Source organism: Miniopterus natalensis, chromosome 1 (genome assembly GCF_054644295.1).
Source record: "Miniopterus natalensis isolate mMinNat1 chromosome 1, mMinNat1.hap1, whole genome shotgun sequence".
NCBI classification, from domain to species: domain Eukaryota; kingdom Metazoa; phylum Chordata; class Mammalia; order Chiroptera; family Miniopteridae; genus Miniopterus; species Miniopterus natalensis.
Genome location: NC_142081.1, coordinates 25,869,802 through 25,882,448, shown reverse-complemented (window position 1 = coordinate 25,882,448; position 12,647 = coordinate 25,869,802). Strand labels below are relative to the sequence as shown.

The window sequence follows — 12,647 nt, the reverse complement described above, 5'->3', positions numbered from 1 at the left end:
TACCTGTTTAATACTTAAAACAAGCAAGTATATATTTTAATCATGCCCTTTGTAAAAGGGAGGAAACTGAGTGGGCACAGAGGTTTAGTAACTTACCCAGGGCCATGGAGCTTGTAAGTAGATCAGTGGGGATTTGAACCGGGGAGTCCAGGCACTGAAACACTATACCTTTCCTTGGCTTGTACGTGGATGTGTTAACTTCACCGAAGTATAACATAAAACACAGAAAAGTGCACAAATCAAGTGTATGACTGCGAATTTTCACAAAGCGAGCACACCTGTGTAACCAGCACCCCCCTCAAAGAACAGGACATGACCGGAGTTCCCCACGGTGTATCTTCCCAATCTCTACCCCCTCCCCGCCAAGGGAATCTGCTGTCCTGGCTTCTCTCGCCATTCCTCTGGGGGTGTCCTCCTTGTCTTTCCATTTTAATCACATTTGTATTTCAGGTAGCATGGTGGCTGTTGCTAAAGCTAAAAATATTCTGTCTTGCAGGAATAGAGGCGGGGTGGTTGGGGAGAACGCATTCTCTAGATAAGAAAAACAGTCGAGGGAGGGAAAGTTAGGGGCAGCTGCTTCATTTCCCTTCACTGTCTTTGCTGGGTAGTGCGAGGCTCTACTCCTGCCTCGGTCCCCCCCAGGACTACAACTCCCAGCAGGCTGTGCTCTGACAGCTCTCGAATTTAAATAGGCTCCTGGGCTACAGCTTAGAGCCAGGCTGCTGCTGCGAGCTGGAGAGAGGAGCTAGAAGAGACAGAAGCAGCAAGCAGCAGCCAAGACCAGGGGCCCGAGCCAGACTTAGAGCCGGAGTTATTTTTTGCTAAGGAGCCTGAACTAAAGAAGTTGGAAAGATGATGGTTCTCTTGGGACTGCTCACCTCCTTCCTCTCCTTCCTGTATGTGATAGCTCCATTCGTCAGGTTTGTCTTCATGCGGTGACTTGTACAATATTTTTACAAGGCCTAAATTGGGAGCCACCGAACTTGTAAGTAGATGAATTCTCAGCTGCTGAAAGAAGAGAAAGGGATAGAGGGCAAGGGAGAGAAAGCCGGGGCGGAAGGAGCAGAGAGGAAGAAGGTGATTGTGGATGCCAGGGAGGAAAGCAAGGAGGAAGGCCCCGGGCTGGGAGTCCAGGGGCTGACCTGAATGCTGAGGCGAGTGGAAGGCGGGTGGATGAGCGTTATGTAGCTTGAGGGACACTTAGGTGGAAGTCCTCGCTCTTTCACTCTGTCCCCCTGAGTTCCTCGGAAGGTCTTCCTTTCTTCGTTGTTCCCAGTTAAGGTGGCCCTGCCTGGTTACCATGGGTGGTCACTGCTGAAGGGCTCATTGTTAGGTACCGGGCATTTGCAGAAGGAAACAAACTCTCTTCCACCAACTAATGAATGTTTGGGGGTGACTCTTCTGCTGTGGGATTTCTGGAGGTATCAAAGAAATGTGTGTTTTTTGAGAACTTGAAAATTGCTGCTGATAAAGTTATATGGACATATCCGGAGCAGAGTGTTGCTCTAGGTCCTGGCATGGAAACCTGGGTTCACATTGCAGTTTTGCCACCATTAACAAGTGACTTGAATTTCTTTGAGCCTCAGTTTTCTCCACTGTAATATGGGATAATAAGAGGTTGAGAGGATTAAAATAAAGTCCCTCTGGAAAGTGCCTGGCAGTTGAATGATGCTCAGAAAACCACCTGTGCCCTCTCCCATTCTCTTTTTGGAATGTGTCAAGTAAACTTCATGTAAAAAGATGCTCTCTGCACAGAGGTCTGACAAGAAAGGTTTTCTCAGTGTGCTGATGGCTAGAATGGAATCTCGGAGGATGGCAAAAAGCCTCTGAAGATGTTGGCTCTCTAAAACTGGAGAGGGAGCCCAAGAGCCACATTTGTACGTGGGACCCCTTGAGGTGCCATTCATCAGCTGTTCACCGTTAGTGCTTATTGAAGACCTAGGGCTCAGGGCCAGTGATTACACTAGTGCTCTTTGCACATGCTTTTAATGTAGGTTAGAGGAGGAAGCTGACTTCCTGGAACCTCTAGAGATAAGAGCTTTGTTATTTTTTATCTAATAAGCAAGGTCTCCCTTGGCCCTGGCTCAGGAGCACTTATTCTGTTTGCTCAGATGACCATGTGTACCTTCGGGACACATGACCTTCCAACCTGAGCTGGTGAGCAGGAGACACCCTTGCCCCCTGGGAAAATGCCCCCTGAAGATTTAGTTTCCTTAGGTCTCCTGACAACAACTGAAAGAAATTCTTCTTTGAGGCTTGATGGATTTTATGTATCTCAGTCTGGGATTGGGAAGGATGGCATGTGAATACTTTTGTTTCCCTTGCCTGCAGGAAATTCTTTGCTGGTGGGGTTTGTAGAACAAACGTGCAGCTTCCTGGGAAGGTCGTGGTGATCACCGGTGCCAACACAGGCATCGGCAAGGAGACGGCCAGAGAGCTCGCTCGCAGAGGCAAGTCCCTCCACTCCCGTGTCCACAGGGCAGCACCTCCTGCCTTTCTCACCCGGGCTCTGACCACATTTCCTTGTCTTTTCTCCCTGGCTTAGAGGCTCTTGCCAGGAATTCAAGGAACCTTGGATTCAAGTCTAGCCGTGACACTGATCTAACCTGTGGCCTTAAACAAACCTCCTTTCCTATTACATAAAGTAAGAAAAACAATGATGTCTGTGTATCGTATTGGCCAAGTCTGTTATTCTAAAAGGAGATACTAAGCAACATTAAATATCAGAGTGTAAAAACCAGGGCTCCCAGCCTGGAGTTAAGCTGATAGCAGGAGGATGACCAGTACTGCAGTGAGAATCCTAAAGTGGCAATATAGCCACTCACTGCTTTAGGGATGGCTGGAGAATGCTCTGTCCACCAGCCCCAAGCCCACTTACTATCCTCTTTTTCAGCCCAGGGTCTGAACACATTGCCCTGTGGTTTTTTTTTGGTCCAGGAGCCCGAGTATACATTGCCTGCCGAGATGTACTGAAGGGGGAGTCTGCAGCTAGTGAAATCCGAGCTGATACAAAGAACTCCCAGGTGCTGGTTCGGAAACTGGACCTATCAGATACCAAATCCATCCGAGCTTTTGCTGAGGGCTTTCTGGCAGGTAAATCCTGGTGGGTAGCTAAAAAAGCAAGAAGCTGGGTGTGGGAGAGGCTGCTCCACCCTGAACCATCTCTGACCCTTACATCAGAATTATCATGCATTTCATTAGACAGGTTCTGCCACATGAATCAGCAGGGCAGGGAATTGGCGAGGTTGGCAAGGGATGGCAGATGGACAAGCTGGGCAGGATCTTTGTCATCTTTTTTGCCTCTGCAGTGGGAATGTTGGAGATATCAACTCCCTGTCTGGGCTCGTACCTTGGCATCAAGGTGTGGCCATAATGCCACTCTTCCTCTTTCATCCTGAGAAGCAACCTTCTGTGGCCACAGGCACCAAATGAGGTTGTGTTGCTGCCAAAATTCTTCTGTATCTTGGAAAAAATACAACTTTTACTAATGACTATGAAATCCATGAGGGACAGGGATCATGTCTGTCTTGTTTTACCACTGTATGCCCAGTGCCCAGCAGAGCGGGCCTGGCCCAGAGTTAGTACTCAGTGCATAATTGAATGGCTGGATGAATGGATGAATGAATGATGTCCAGGAATATAGCCATAACTAAAGTTAGAAACCCAAGTGACGGTGGTTACTGAATATCACTAAGATAAGTCCAAAGGCAATAAGTAACTGGGACTGTGCTGGGGAGCTTATAGACTCCTTGCTAACTAGAGGGTCTCCTTGGTTGTGTTACAGAGGAAAAGCAGCTCCATATTCTGATTAACAATGCGGGAGTGATGATGTGTCCATATTCCAAGACAGCCGATGGCTTTGAAACCCACCTGGGAGTCAACTACCTGGGTAAGTATCTCTGAGTGAATAAAAAGCGAGGCTGACTCCACCTTGTTCTATGGGTATAGACAACCTCCAAGACTCTCCAGTGGTCCTATTGGAGGCCAGGGTTCCCAACAGACTAGATACACTGTTTTTTTTTGTTTATTATCTCTCTCCTGACCAGACCAAAAAAGTGAGATCCTCCTACGCATACTATTAAGAAACCCCAATTATTAGATGGCAAAGGGGGTGGGGGGAGGTAGGAAAGGGTATAGGGGGATAAATGGTGATGGAAGGAGACTTGACTTGGGGTGGTGAACACACAATACAATATACAGATGATGTATTATAGAATTGTACACCTGGAACCTATATAATTTTATTAACCAACATCATCCCAATAAGTTCAATAAAAAAAGTAATAAAAAAGAAACCCCCAAATTTTGGAGATACCTGGAAGAAAAATGTCATTCTTAGATGAGGCTGTGGTAGCACAAGTCTTGCCAAGCAGGGCCAGGCATGGGGGCTGCAGGAGTCTGTGTTTGGCTGGAGGGGGTTACATCTATAACTGAGGGCTAAGAAAGCCAAGTGTTGGTCGATGGAGGAGGCAAACCTTGAGGACTTGAGGTCTGAGAGAGGCTGGAGTTCAGAGTTTGAGGTGATGGCTCTAGAGAGGAGATCATGGAACATGTTCTCTGATCCTAGACAAATGTTATTTTCCCCTGACTCTTCCACTCTTCCCTCTGTGTATGGGTATACCTGGACCCACAGTTGTGTGATCATGGCCACAGCGGGGTTAGAAGCCAACAGGTAGCATTTCTCCTGACTGGGGCAAAGGCAGAGGTTCCAGCATGTACAGGTTAAGTCTATATTGCCTTACCTATAATCTAGCTCTGGCCCTTAAGGAATTCACTGACTCAGGCTGCCTGACCATTAGCACTGAGTTACATAAAAATTTGTTCACACCCAGAAGATAGTGAACTAATGCTGAAGTCCTGTCATCAGCTCCCATATCCTGAGCCTGCGCAGCCATTCCACTCTTCAGTCTTCCCTGCTGGCTCTCCTTGCAGGCCACTTCCTTCTCACCCACTTGCTCCTGGAGCGGCTGAAGGAGTCTGCTCCTGCGCGGGTGGTGAACCTGTCATCAGTGATTCACATTGCTGGCAAGATTCGCTTCCATGATCTCCAGGGTGAGAAGCGCTACAGCAGGGCTTTTGCGTATTGTCACAGCAAGTTGGCCAATGTGCTTTTTACTCGTGAGCTGGCCAAGAAGCTCCAAGGTAAGTCTGGAGAAAGGGCCAGCGTTAAGATCGCATAAGCAGAGTTTTCCATCCAGATTAGAGGTTCACAGAAATTTCTGAAGTCAGGATGTCAGACATGCACATTACATGGTAGCTCTATGCGCTAAGGTGAGTGAGGTTATAAACAGAATAAAAACAGAGTTCTTGCCCTTGGGAAGCTTAAAATTAACTAAGGGTTAGGAACTTATAAAGTTACCTTACATTTATGTCAAATCTTATATCATCTCATTTTATTTTTCATAACAACCTCTTGCAACAGGCACAGCAGGTATCATTATTATATTGGTCCAAACTGAGGTCCAAAGAAGTGGCCAGCCCAAGTTTATATGGCAAGTGATGGAGTCAAGGCTGGAACGTGGGTACTTTGATTTAAAACCAGGGCACTTACTTCTGTTTTCTATTTGCTGAGGTTTACGTGGTGAGCTGAGCAAGAGAGGTGCCACTGCCGGGAGTCAGGGAGCTGGGGCTGGACGTCAGCCCCCTGGGCCTGAGTTCTTGCTCTGTCACACACTAGCCGTGTGTGTATATGGACATGTCCCTTTAACCTCCCCTGACTTCATCCCCTCAACTTTAACGTAAGGTGAGGCTTCTCTTAATCCTGTGATTCTGTGCTTTCCTGGAGTTTTACTGGAGCTGCTGGCTTTGACATCTTCAACTCCTGGGGACCATTTGCTACACTGAATAAGCCAGAGTTCAGGAACGGTGGTATTTGCTATCAGAACACAGGAGGCAGAAGAATAGGGTGACCGCTGAAAGACATAACAATGACAATAATAATTGAGAGTTTTGTGTATGCCATGTACCATACGTGTCTTAACTCATTTAATACAACATACCTATGAGGTAGATGCTACTGTTTTTCACTGCTCTACAAACAAACAAAAGAGATAGGCCCAGATATATAAAGAAACTTGACGGAGCAACTTTCCTAGCTGAGCCAGGATTCAAATTCAGACAGTCTAGCTCTGGAGTCCGTGCTCTTTACATCAGAGTTCAGACCTTGGCCCTGCAACCTGCAAGGGTGTGACCTTGCGCAATTAATTTACTTAACCTCTCTGTGATGAGACCTCAGTTTTTTCAGTTGTAAATGTGCATCTTAATATAACTTATCTCACAAGCCTCTTTGAGAATCAAATGAGATAATGTAGGTAAAGCATGTAGTCGGCCCTTGCACATAATCAGTACTAAAAACAGTGGAGGCACCAGGGATGTCTGGGGGTCATGTTAACCCTCCTAATCTCCATCGTGCCCCTCAATCTACACCTCATAAAACGGGCTTGCCTGGCAAATGCAGCTCAAAACACTAGCTGTCTGCCAGCTGGTGTTGCTCAGTGGTTGAGCATTGACCCATGAACCAGGAGGTCACTGGTTCGATTCCAGTCAGGGCACATGCCCTGGTTGCAGGCTTGATCCCCAGTGGGGGGCATGCAGGAGGCAGCCGATTGATGTTTCTTTCTCATCGATGTTTCTGTCTCTCTGTCCCTCTCCCTTCTTCTCTCTCTAAAATCAATAAAAACATAGTAAAACAGAACCAAACCCACTAGCTTCCTTTCTTTCAACCAGATTGCTTCCCTTAAGCCCTTCCTATAGGAATTCCAAAGATGCCACTATCAATAATTGATACTACTGCTACTAGTAGTAATATTAGTAGCACAACTAGTACATGTTGTTGTTTCTATTATTAATACTTAAGCCACAGAGAAAGGTGACCTTGACATAGAAGGACCTTCAACGAGGCATTCCTTTTGGAGCACAGAAGGCTGAGAAGGCTATAGATCTTTCTAGAAGAGATCAATTAAGTACTAGCCAGATTTCACCTGGCTAAGAGTGGCACCTTCTGAGTTATAGGGTTCTGTTTCCTGAGACCCTTCTTCTTGGGCATTTTGCAACAGGAGGTGAGTTGTTTTCGGGGCCTCAGAGAGTGTCCCTGGTCTAACTGTGCTCTCTTTGCCCTAGGCACGGGGGTCACCACCTACTCAGTGCACCCGGGCATCGTCTACTCCGAGCTGGTCCGGCACTCCTTCCTGTTGTGCCTGCTCTGGCGGCTCTTCTCCCCCTTCCTCAAGTCGGCGAGGGAGGGGGCGCAGACCAGCCTGCACTGTGCCCTGGCTGAGGGCCTGGAGCCCCTGAGCGGCAAGTACTTCAGGTGCGTGGGGGCAGCGTGGGTTCTCCGCCCGACCTGTGAGTGGTGAGACACAGGGCTCCCTGGGCTTTGCCTCCCAGGTGGCCCAGTTTGTGCCTCACAGCAGAATCCAGGTTGGGGTTGGGCCTGTAAATCAAATGCTGTTACTTTTCCGAGGGAACTTACATTAGACACGTGGCAAGAGTTGCTTTCGTGGCCCTATTTTGTATTTGTTTCCAGAAAAGCTTTGCAGCTGTCTGAGAGCTGTAAGAGAGGACTGTCCCTGTTGGCTGTGCCTTGAAAAGGATACTAGCAGGCTCTCTGATCCTTTTTTCTCCTTTTTTGAGGCTTCTGGCTGACTTTTTTCATGCATTCTTTAATACCACTTAACACAAAGCACCAGGGCAGGGCCACTCTCCTCAGTGTGAACTCTGTCTCCCCATGCTGCCAAGATTGGCGCTACCTGTTGGAATACAGAAATAGACATTTCAGCGTTGAGTCTTATTACAAACTCAGTTTGGGAATAAAAGGAAGCCCAGGATTAAAACTCCTTCCTTTTCCATGACTTGATCCAGCCCAGTCTGCTCGTATGTTTCACTTTGTTCAAGGCTGTTCTTTGGTGTACCATTCATAAGTGAAGCACTGGGAATAACCTCAGTGCCCAGCAATAGGGGAATGGATAAATGATAATAGCCAATGTTGTTTGAGCTCTTACAAACTGTTGGGCACTCTTCTAAGTCTTTTACATGTATTAATTCATGTAATCATCACAGCTCTATGAGACAGATAATATTATTATCCCCATTTTACAGGTGAAGAAACTGAGGCACAGAATAGTTAACTTGCTCAAGATCATATAGCTTGTAAGTGGTAGGCCTGGATTTTAAACTTAGGTAGTCTGGCTCTAGAGCTGTGCTGTTCAGTATGATTGCCAGTAGCCACATATGGCTATTAAGCACTTGAATATGGCTAGTCCAAACTGAGATGTGCTGTAAATGTAAATGGACACCAGATTTTGAAGACATAATATGACAATAGAAATGTAAAATATTTCATTAATAATTAAAATTTTTTATATGTTTTTATTGATTTCAGAGAGAGGAAGGGAGAAGAGAGAGAAATAGAAATATCAATGATGAGAGAGAATCATTGGTCAGCTGCCTCCTGCATGCCCCTTACTGAGGATCAAGCCCGCAACCCGGGCATGTGCCCTGACCGGGAATCAAACCCTGACCTCCTGGTTCGTGGGTCGATGCTCAACCACTTAGCCACACTGGCCGAGCTCATTAATAATTTTTATAGTGATTACAAGCTGAAATGATCTGCTACATTGGGTTAAATAAAACATATTACTAAAATAAATCTCACCCATTTATTTTTACTTTTTAAATTACTCTATAAAAATTTTACTAGAAAATTTAAAGTTACGTCTGTGGCTCACATGTGTGACTCACATCATATTTCTATTAGACAGTGCTACCCTAGAGTCTATTTAACATCACTGCCTTAAATATGTGATAAAATATTAGGTAGTCATTAAAGATATTTTCAAATAATACTTAAGGGGAAAACTGCAATAAAGAACTATATAACTACCATTGTAAATACAATTAAAACAGCCTGGAAGGATACACAGCAAACTGTTGTAGTGGAGTTTGAGGGAGAGTCAGAGGGAGTGAAGGAAGATTGTAACTTTTTTTTTTAAATTCTCACCCGAGGATATTTTTCCATTGCTTTTAGATACAGTGGAACGGAGGAAGGAAGAGGGTAAGAAAAGAGAGAGAGAGAGAAACATCAATGTGAGAGAGACATATTGATTGGTTGCCTCCCGCACACGACCCAATCAAGGCCAGGGAATGAATGTGCAACCCAGTTATGTCCCCTTGACCAGGAATCGAACCTGTGACCCTTCTGTGCCCAGGCTGACACTCTAACCACCGAGCAACACCTGCCAGAGCAGGATTGTAACTTTTTGCTCCAGGTATTTCTGCATTATTTAAAGGTCATATATTTATTTATTACTTGTACAATTAAAACATACATTTTTAACAAGAGAAAGATATCTCCTCAAACTAGATACAGTATGATCCCAGTTTTATATAAAAGAGCAAAAGACTATATATCTATTTCTATACAAACAAAGCAAACAAGAGTGTAAGGAAAAGTAATTAACTCATAGGCTTTTCTTTTTTATCAGTACTGCATTTTCCATAAATGTAGGCAATGAACTACAGGATTAGTAGTAATACCTATGACTCTGTCACCAATAAAACTGTAATATTTTCATGTCACATTGCAGTTGCAGATTTCTCAAAATGTCACTTCTGCTCTCCACTACTTGGAAATCCGGTGGTTATCAGACCCAGTGCTAGCTCTTGTTATAGAATACGTTAATAAAGAAGCCTACCGCCCAGCTAGGCGTTGCTCAGTGGTTGAGCGTCGACCTAGGATCCAGGCGATCGGGGTTCGATTCCTGGTCAGGGCACATGCCCGAGGTTTCGGGCTCAATCCCTAGTCGGGGGTGGGGGGTGCAGGAGGCAGCCGATTAATGACTCTCTCATCATTGATGTTTCTCTCTCTCTCTCCCTCTTCTTTCCTCTCTCTGAAATCAATGAAGACATATTTTAAATAAAGAAACCTATGTATTACTATGTCACACATTTTTTACAATATTTAAAAACTGCATTTCAGTACAATTAGTTTCTTTTCATCCAATATATTTTATACATTTAGAAATGTCTTCTGAGAAAGAGGCCAAGCCATCAATTTCCACTCCTGGATGTTTACATTCTTTCTCTGCCCTCCAGTGACTGCAAGAAGGCCTGGGTGTCTCCAAGAGCCCGAAATAACAAAACTGCTGAGCGTCTGTGGACCGTAAGCTGTGAGCTTCTTGGAATCCAATGGAAGTAGAGCTGGTAGAAGAGCCACAGCTTTATCCAGTCCAGTCCATGCCATAATGAAAGGAGACCAAGGAGATGGCCAATCCTGAAGGATTGTCCTCCTAGCTGGCTGCTTCTGTGAATCCTGTCCTCCTCTGATTCTCCTGACCCTTCAGGAAACCTTTGTACACCCAACCCTCTTGTGAGGCTGGCTCATGGCACGAGATGGTCACACCTATAGAGCATTTTTCTGTAAGACTTGCACAATAGGCCACCCTCTTGGGGCAGGAGGAGTAGGCAGATACCAGGCCGAGCACGGGGATGGCAAAAGATCCTGGAAAACTGGGTTAGTTTCTTCATCAGTACCAGAGACACCAGCCAGCATGTTCAGCTGAGGTGGCAGGAGCACCAGCACTACGTATTTCTAAGGATTGTAGACTCAGACTCTTGACTAATCTCTTTCACATTTAAATTCTCTTCACAATTCTGGAGTCTGAACCAACTCAGGGAAATCTTGGCTTAACCTTGGCCAACTTTGGTTCCTTCCTCTGAGCACCCTGGAGCCACTGCATGAAGCTGGACCTTCCCATTTTCTTTTTCCACTTTTTAAAAAATTGAAATGTTTTTCTGGCTTTATGGAGAAATAATTGACTTATAACAGTGTGCAACTTTGGACTTGCCCATTTTCAATCATGTGGATGGTTTCCTTTTCTAAAGCATTTCCTTTACCTCAATTTTTTGTATAGTTTATTGATTTATTTTTTTTTCTTTTAGAGAGAGAGAAACATTGATGTGAGAGTGCAACATTAATCAGCTATCTCCTGCACACCCTTTACTGGGGATCGAGCCTGCAACCTGGGCATGTGCCCTTGACTGGGAATCGAACTGGCTACCTCCTGGTGCACAGGATGACACCCAACCAGCTGAGCCACACCGTCCAGGGCTTTACCTCAATTTTTAGAGGAAATAGACTACACATCTCATTGCCTTACTTATTTTCTCAGGGTAGCCAGAGAGAAATGGAACAAAGCAGGAAGCCAGCCTTCTAGTTTAGTGCGTAGTATCTCACCCTACTCACCACCCATAACCTTGTTATAATATTGCATCTTATAATGCATTGTTAAGATGGTGTAAAATAAGATGTTTCAGTTGGATATTTCCTTAGGTTTCTTCCTGCTCTCACATTTTATCATCTAAGAAGTGATAGAAGTGACTTCAATTACACAGATGCTAAGCTTTGCTATAGATTGAGGCCAGAGGGAATGTGGAACTTCATTTAATTTGGTAGACAGGCACAGAGAAACTAAGCCCTGACAAACCCTCTACCTGAAATCATAGGTCATCTCTCTTCTGGCCTCCCTGTTCTCCTGTACTATGGCCCCAGGTGACCTGCTGCTTGCCTCAAGTGCTGAAGGTCACCAAGAAGAGGCAGAGAGACATGCCTAATCTATCAGCCAACTGACAGAAGAAGTCACATTATTGGTTTCTGTTTTAAAGCATCCAAAGGGCATCTGGTAACAAAAATGCCCTTTTCTTCCATAGCAAGTAGACTTTTTTATTTTTATTTTTTAAACAAACCTTTCTACTATGGGAATTTTTAAATAGAAAAAAGTAGAGCAAATAGCATCATGAATCCCCATGCACCTGCCTGTCATCTAGCTTCAACATTAACATTCAGTCAGTCTTGTTTCATCTATATTTCCTCCATGACATCTTTTGGGGGTGGAGTGGGATATTTGAAATGACATTTCAGCTATCACGCATTCATCCATAAATAATTTAATGTGTGTATCTAAATAAGAACATCTGTTTGTTTGTTACAAAACCACAATACTGTATGTGAATGAAAAAGGGGCTATGCAACAAACCTGACAAGCTTAGGGAGGCCACATAGCAGGCCTGACAAGCTTGGGGAACAAAAGTAACCACACAGGCCGATCTGATTACAAAGTCGTAACTGGGCAGGTCATAGCAGGTAGTCACATCCCAGGTCTATAGCTTCCTTAGCAAAGGTCAATCTTTTTTAAGTCCTCACCTGAGGATATGTTTATTGATTTTAGGGAGAGAGAAAGAGGGAGAGAGAGAAAGACAGCGATGTGAGAAACATGGATCAGTTGCCTCCCATATGCACCCAACTGGGGACAGAGCCCACAACCTAGGCTTGTGCCCTGATGGGGAATTGAACCCCCGACCTCTCGGCGTGCCAACTGAGCCACACCAGCCAGGGTAGCAAAGGTCAATCTTTACCTTAAGTGAGCTCTGTCCATTGTTTTTATACATCTAAGATAACATATCTATGAAAGGTCAGAGTAATTTTCTTTTCTGCACCCCTTGTAGGCACAACCACCAGTGCCAGAGCACAAGACCACAGAATCCTTCCTTCTCTTGTTCCCCGTATACCATTTCTATGGGCTGTGTTATTAACTGTCCTCTACCCACCAATGTAAAAGTATGTGTTTCTCCATTTCGCCTTTTATCCAATC

At 45.0% G+C, this 12,647-nt stretch overlaps 1 protein-coding gene across 1 annotated transcript; it reads left to right on the top strand.

Moving 5' to 3' along the window:
• Nucleotides 1–800: 800 nt before the first annotated feature.
• On the top strand, nt 801–10,342 carry RDH12 (retinol dehydrogenase 12). The gene is made up of 7 exons (XM_016223883.2): nt 801–920; nt 2,332–2,450; nt 2,938–3,093; nt 3,785–3,889; nt 4,933–5,142; nt 7,120–7,309; nt 10,093–10,342. Exons 1-7 carry the CDS (start codon nt 853–855, stop codon nt 10,193–10,195), a joined length of 951 nt encoding a protein of 316 aa, XP_016079369.1. The 5' UTR covers nt 801–852; the 3' UTR covers nt 10,196–10,342.
• The last annotated feature ends 2,305 nt before the right edge of the window (nt 10,343–12,647 follow it).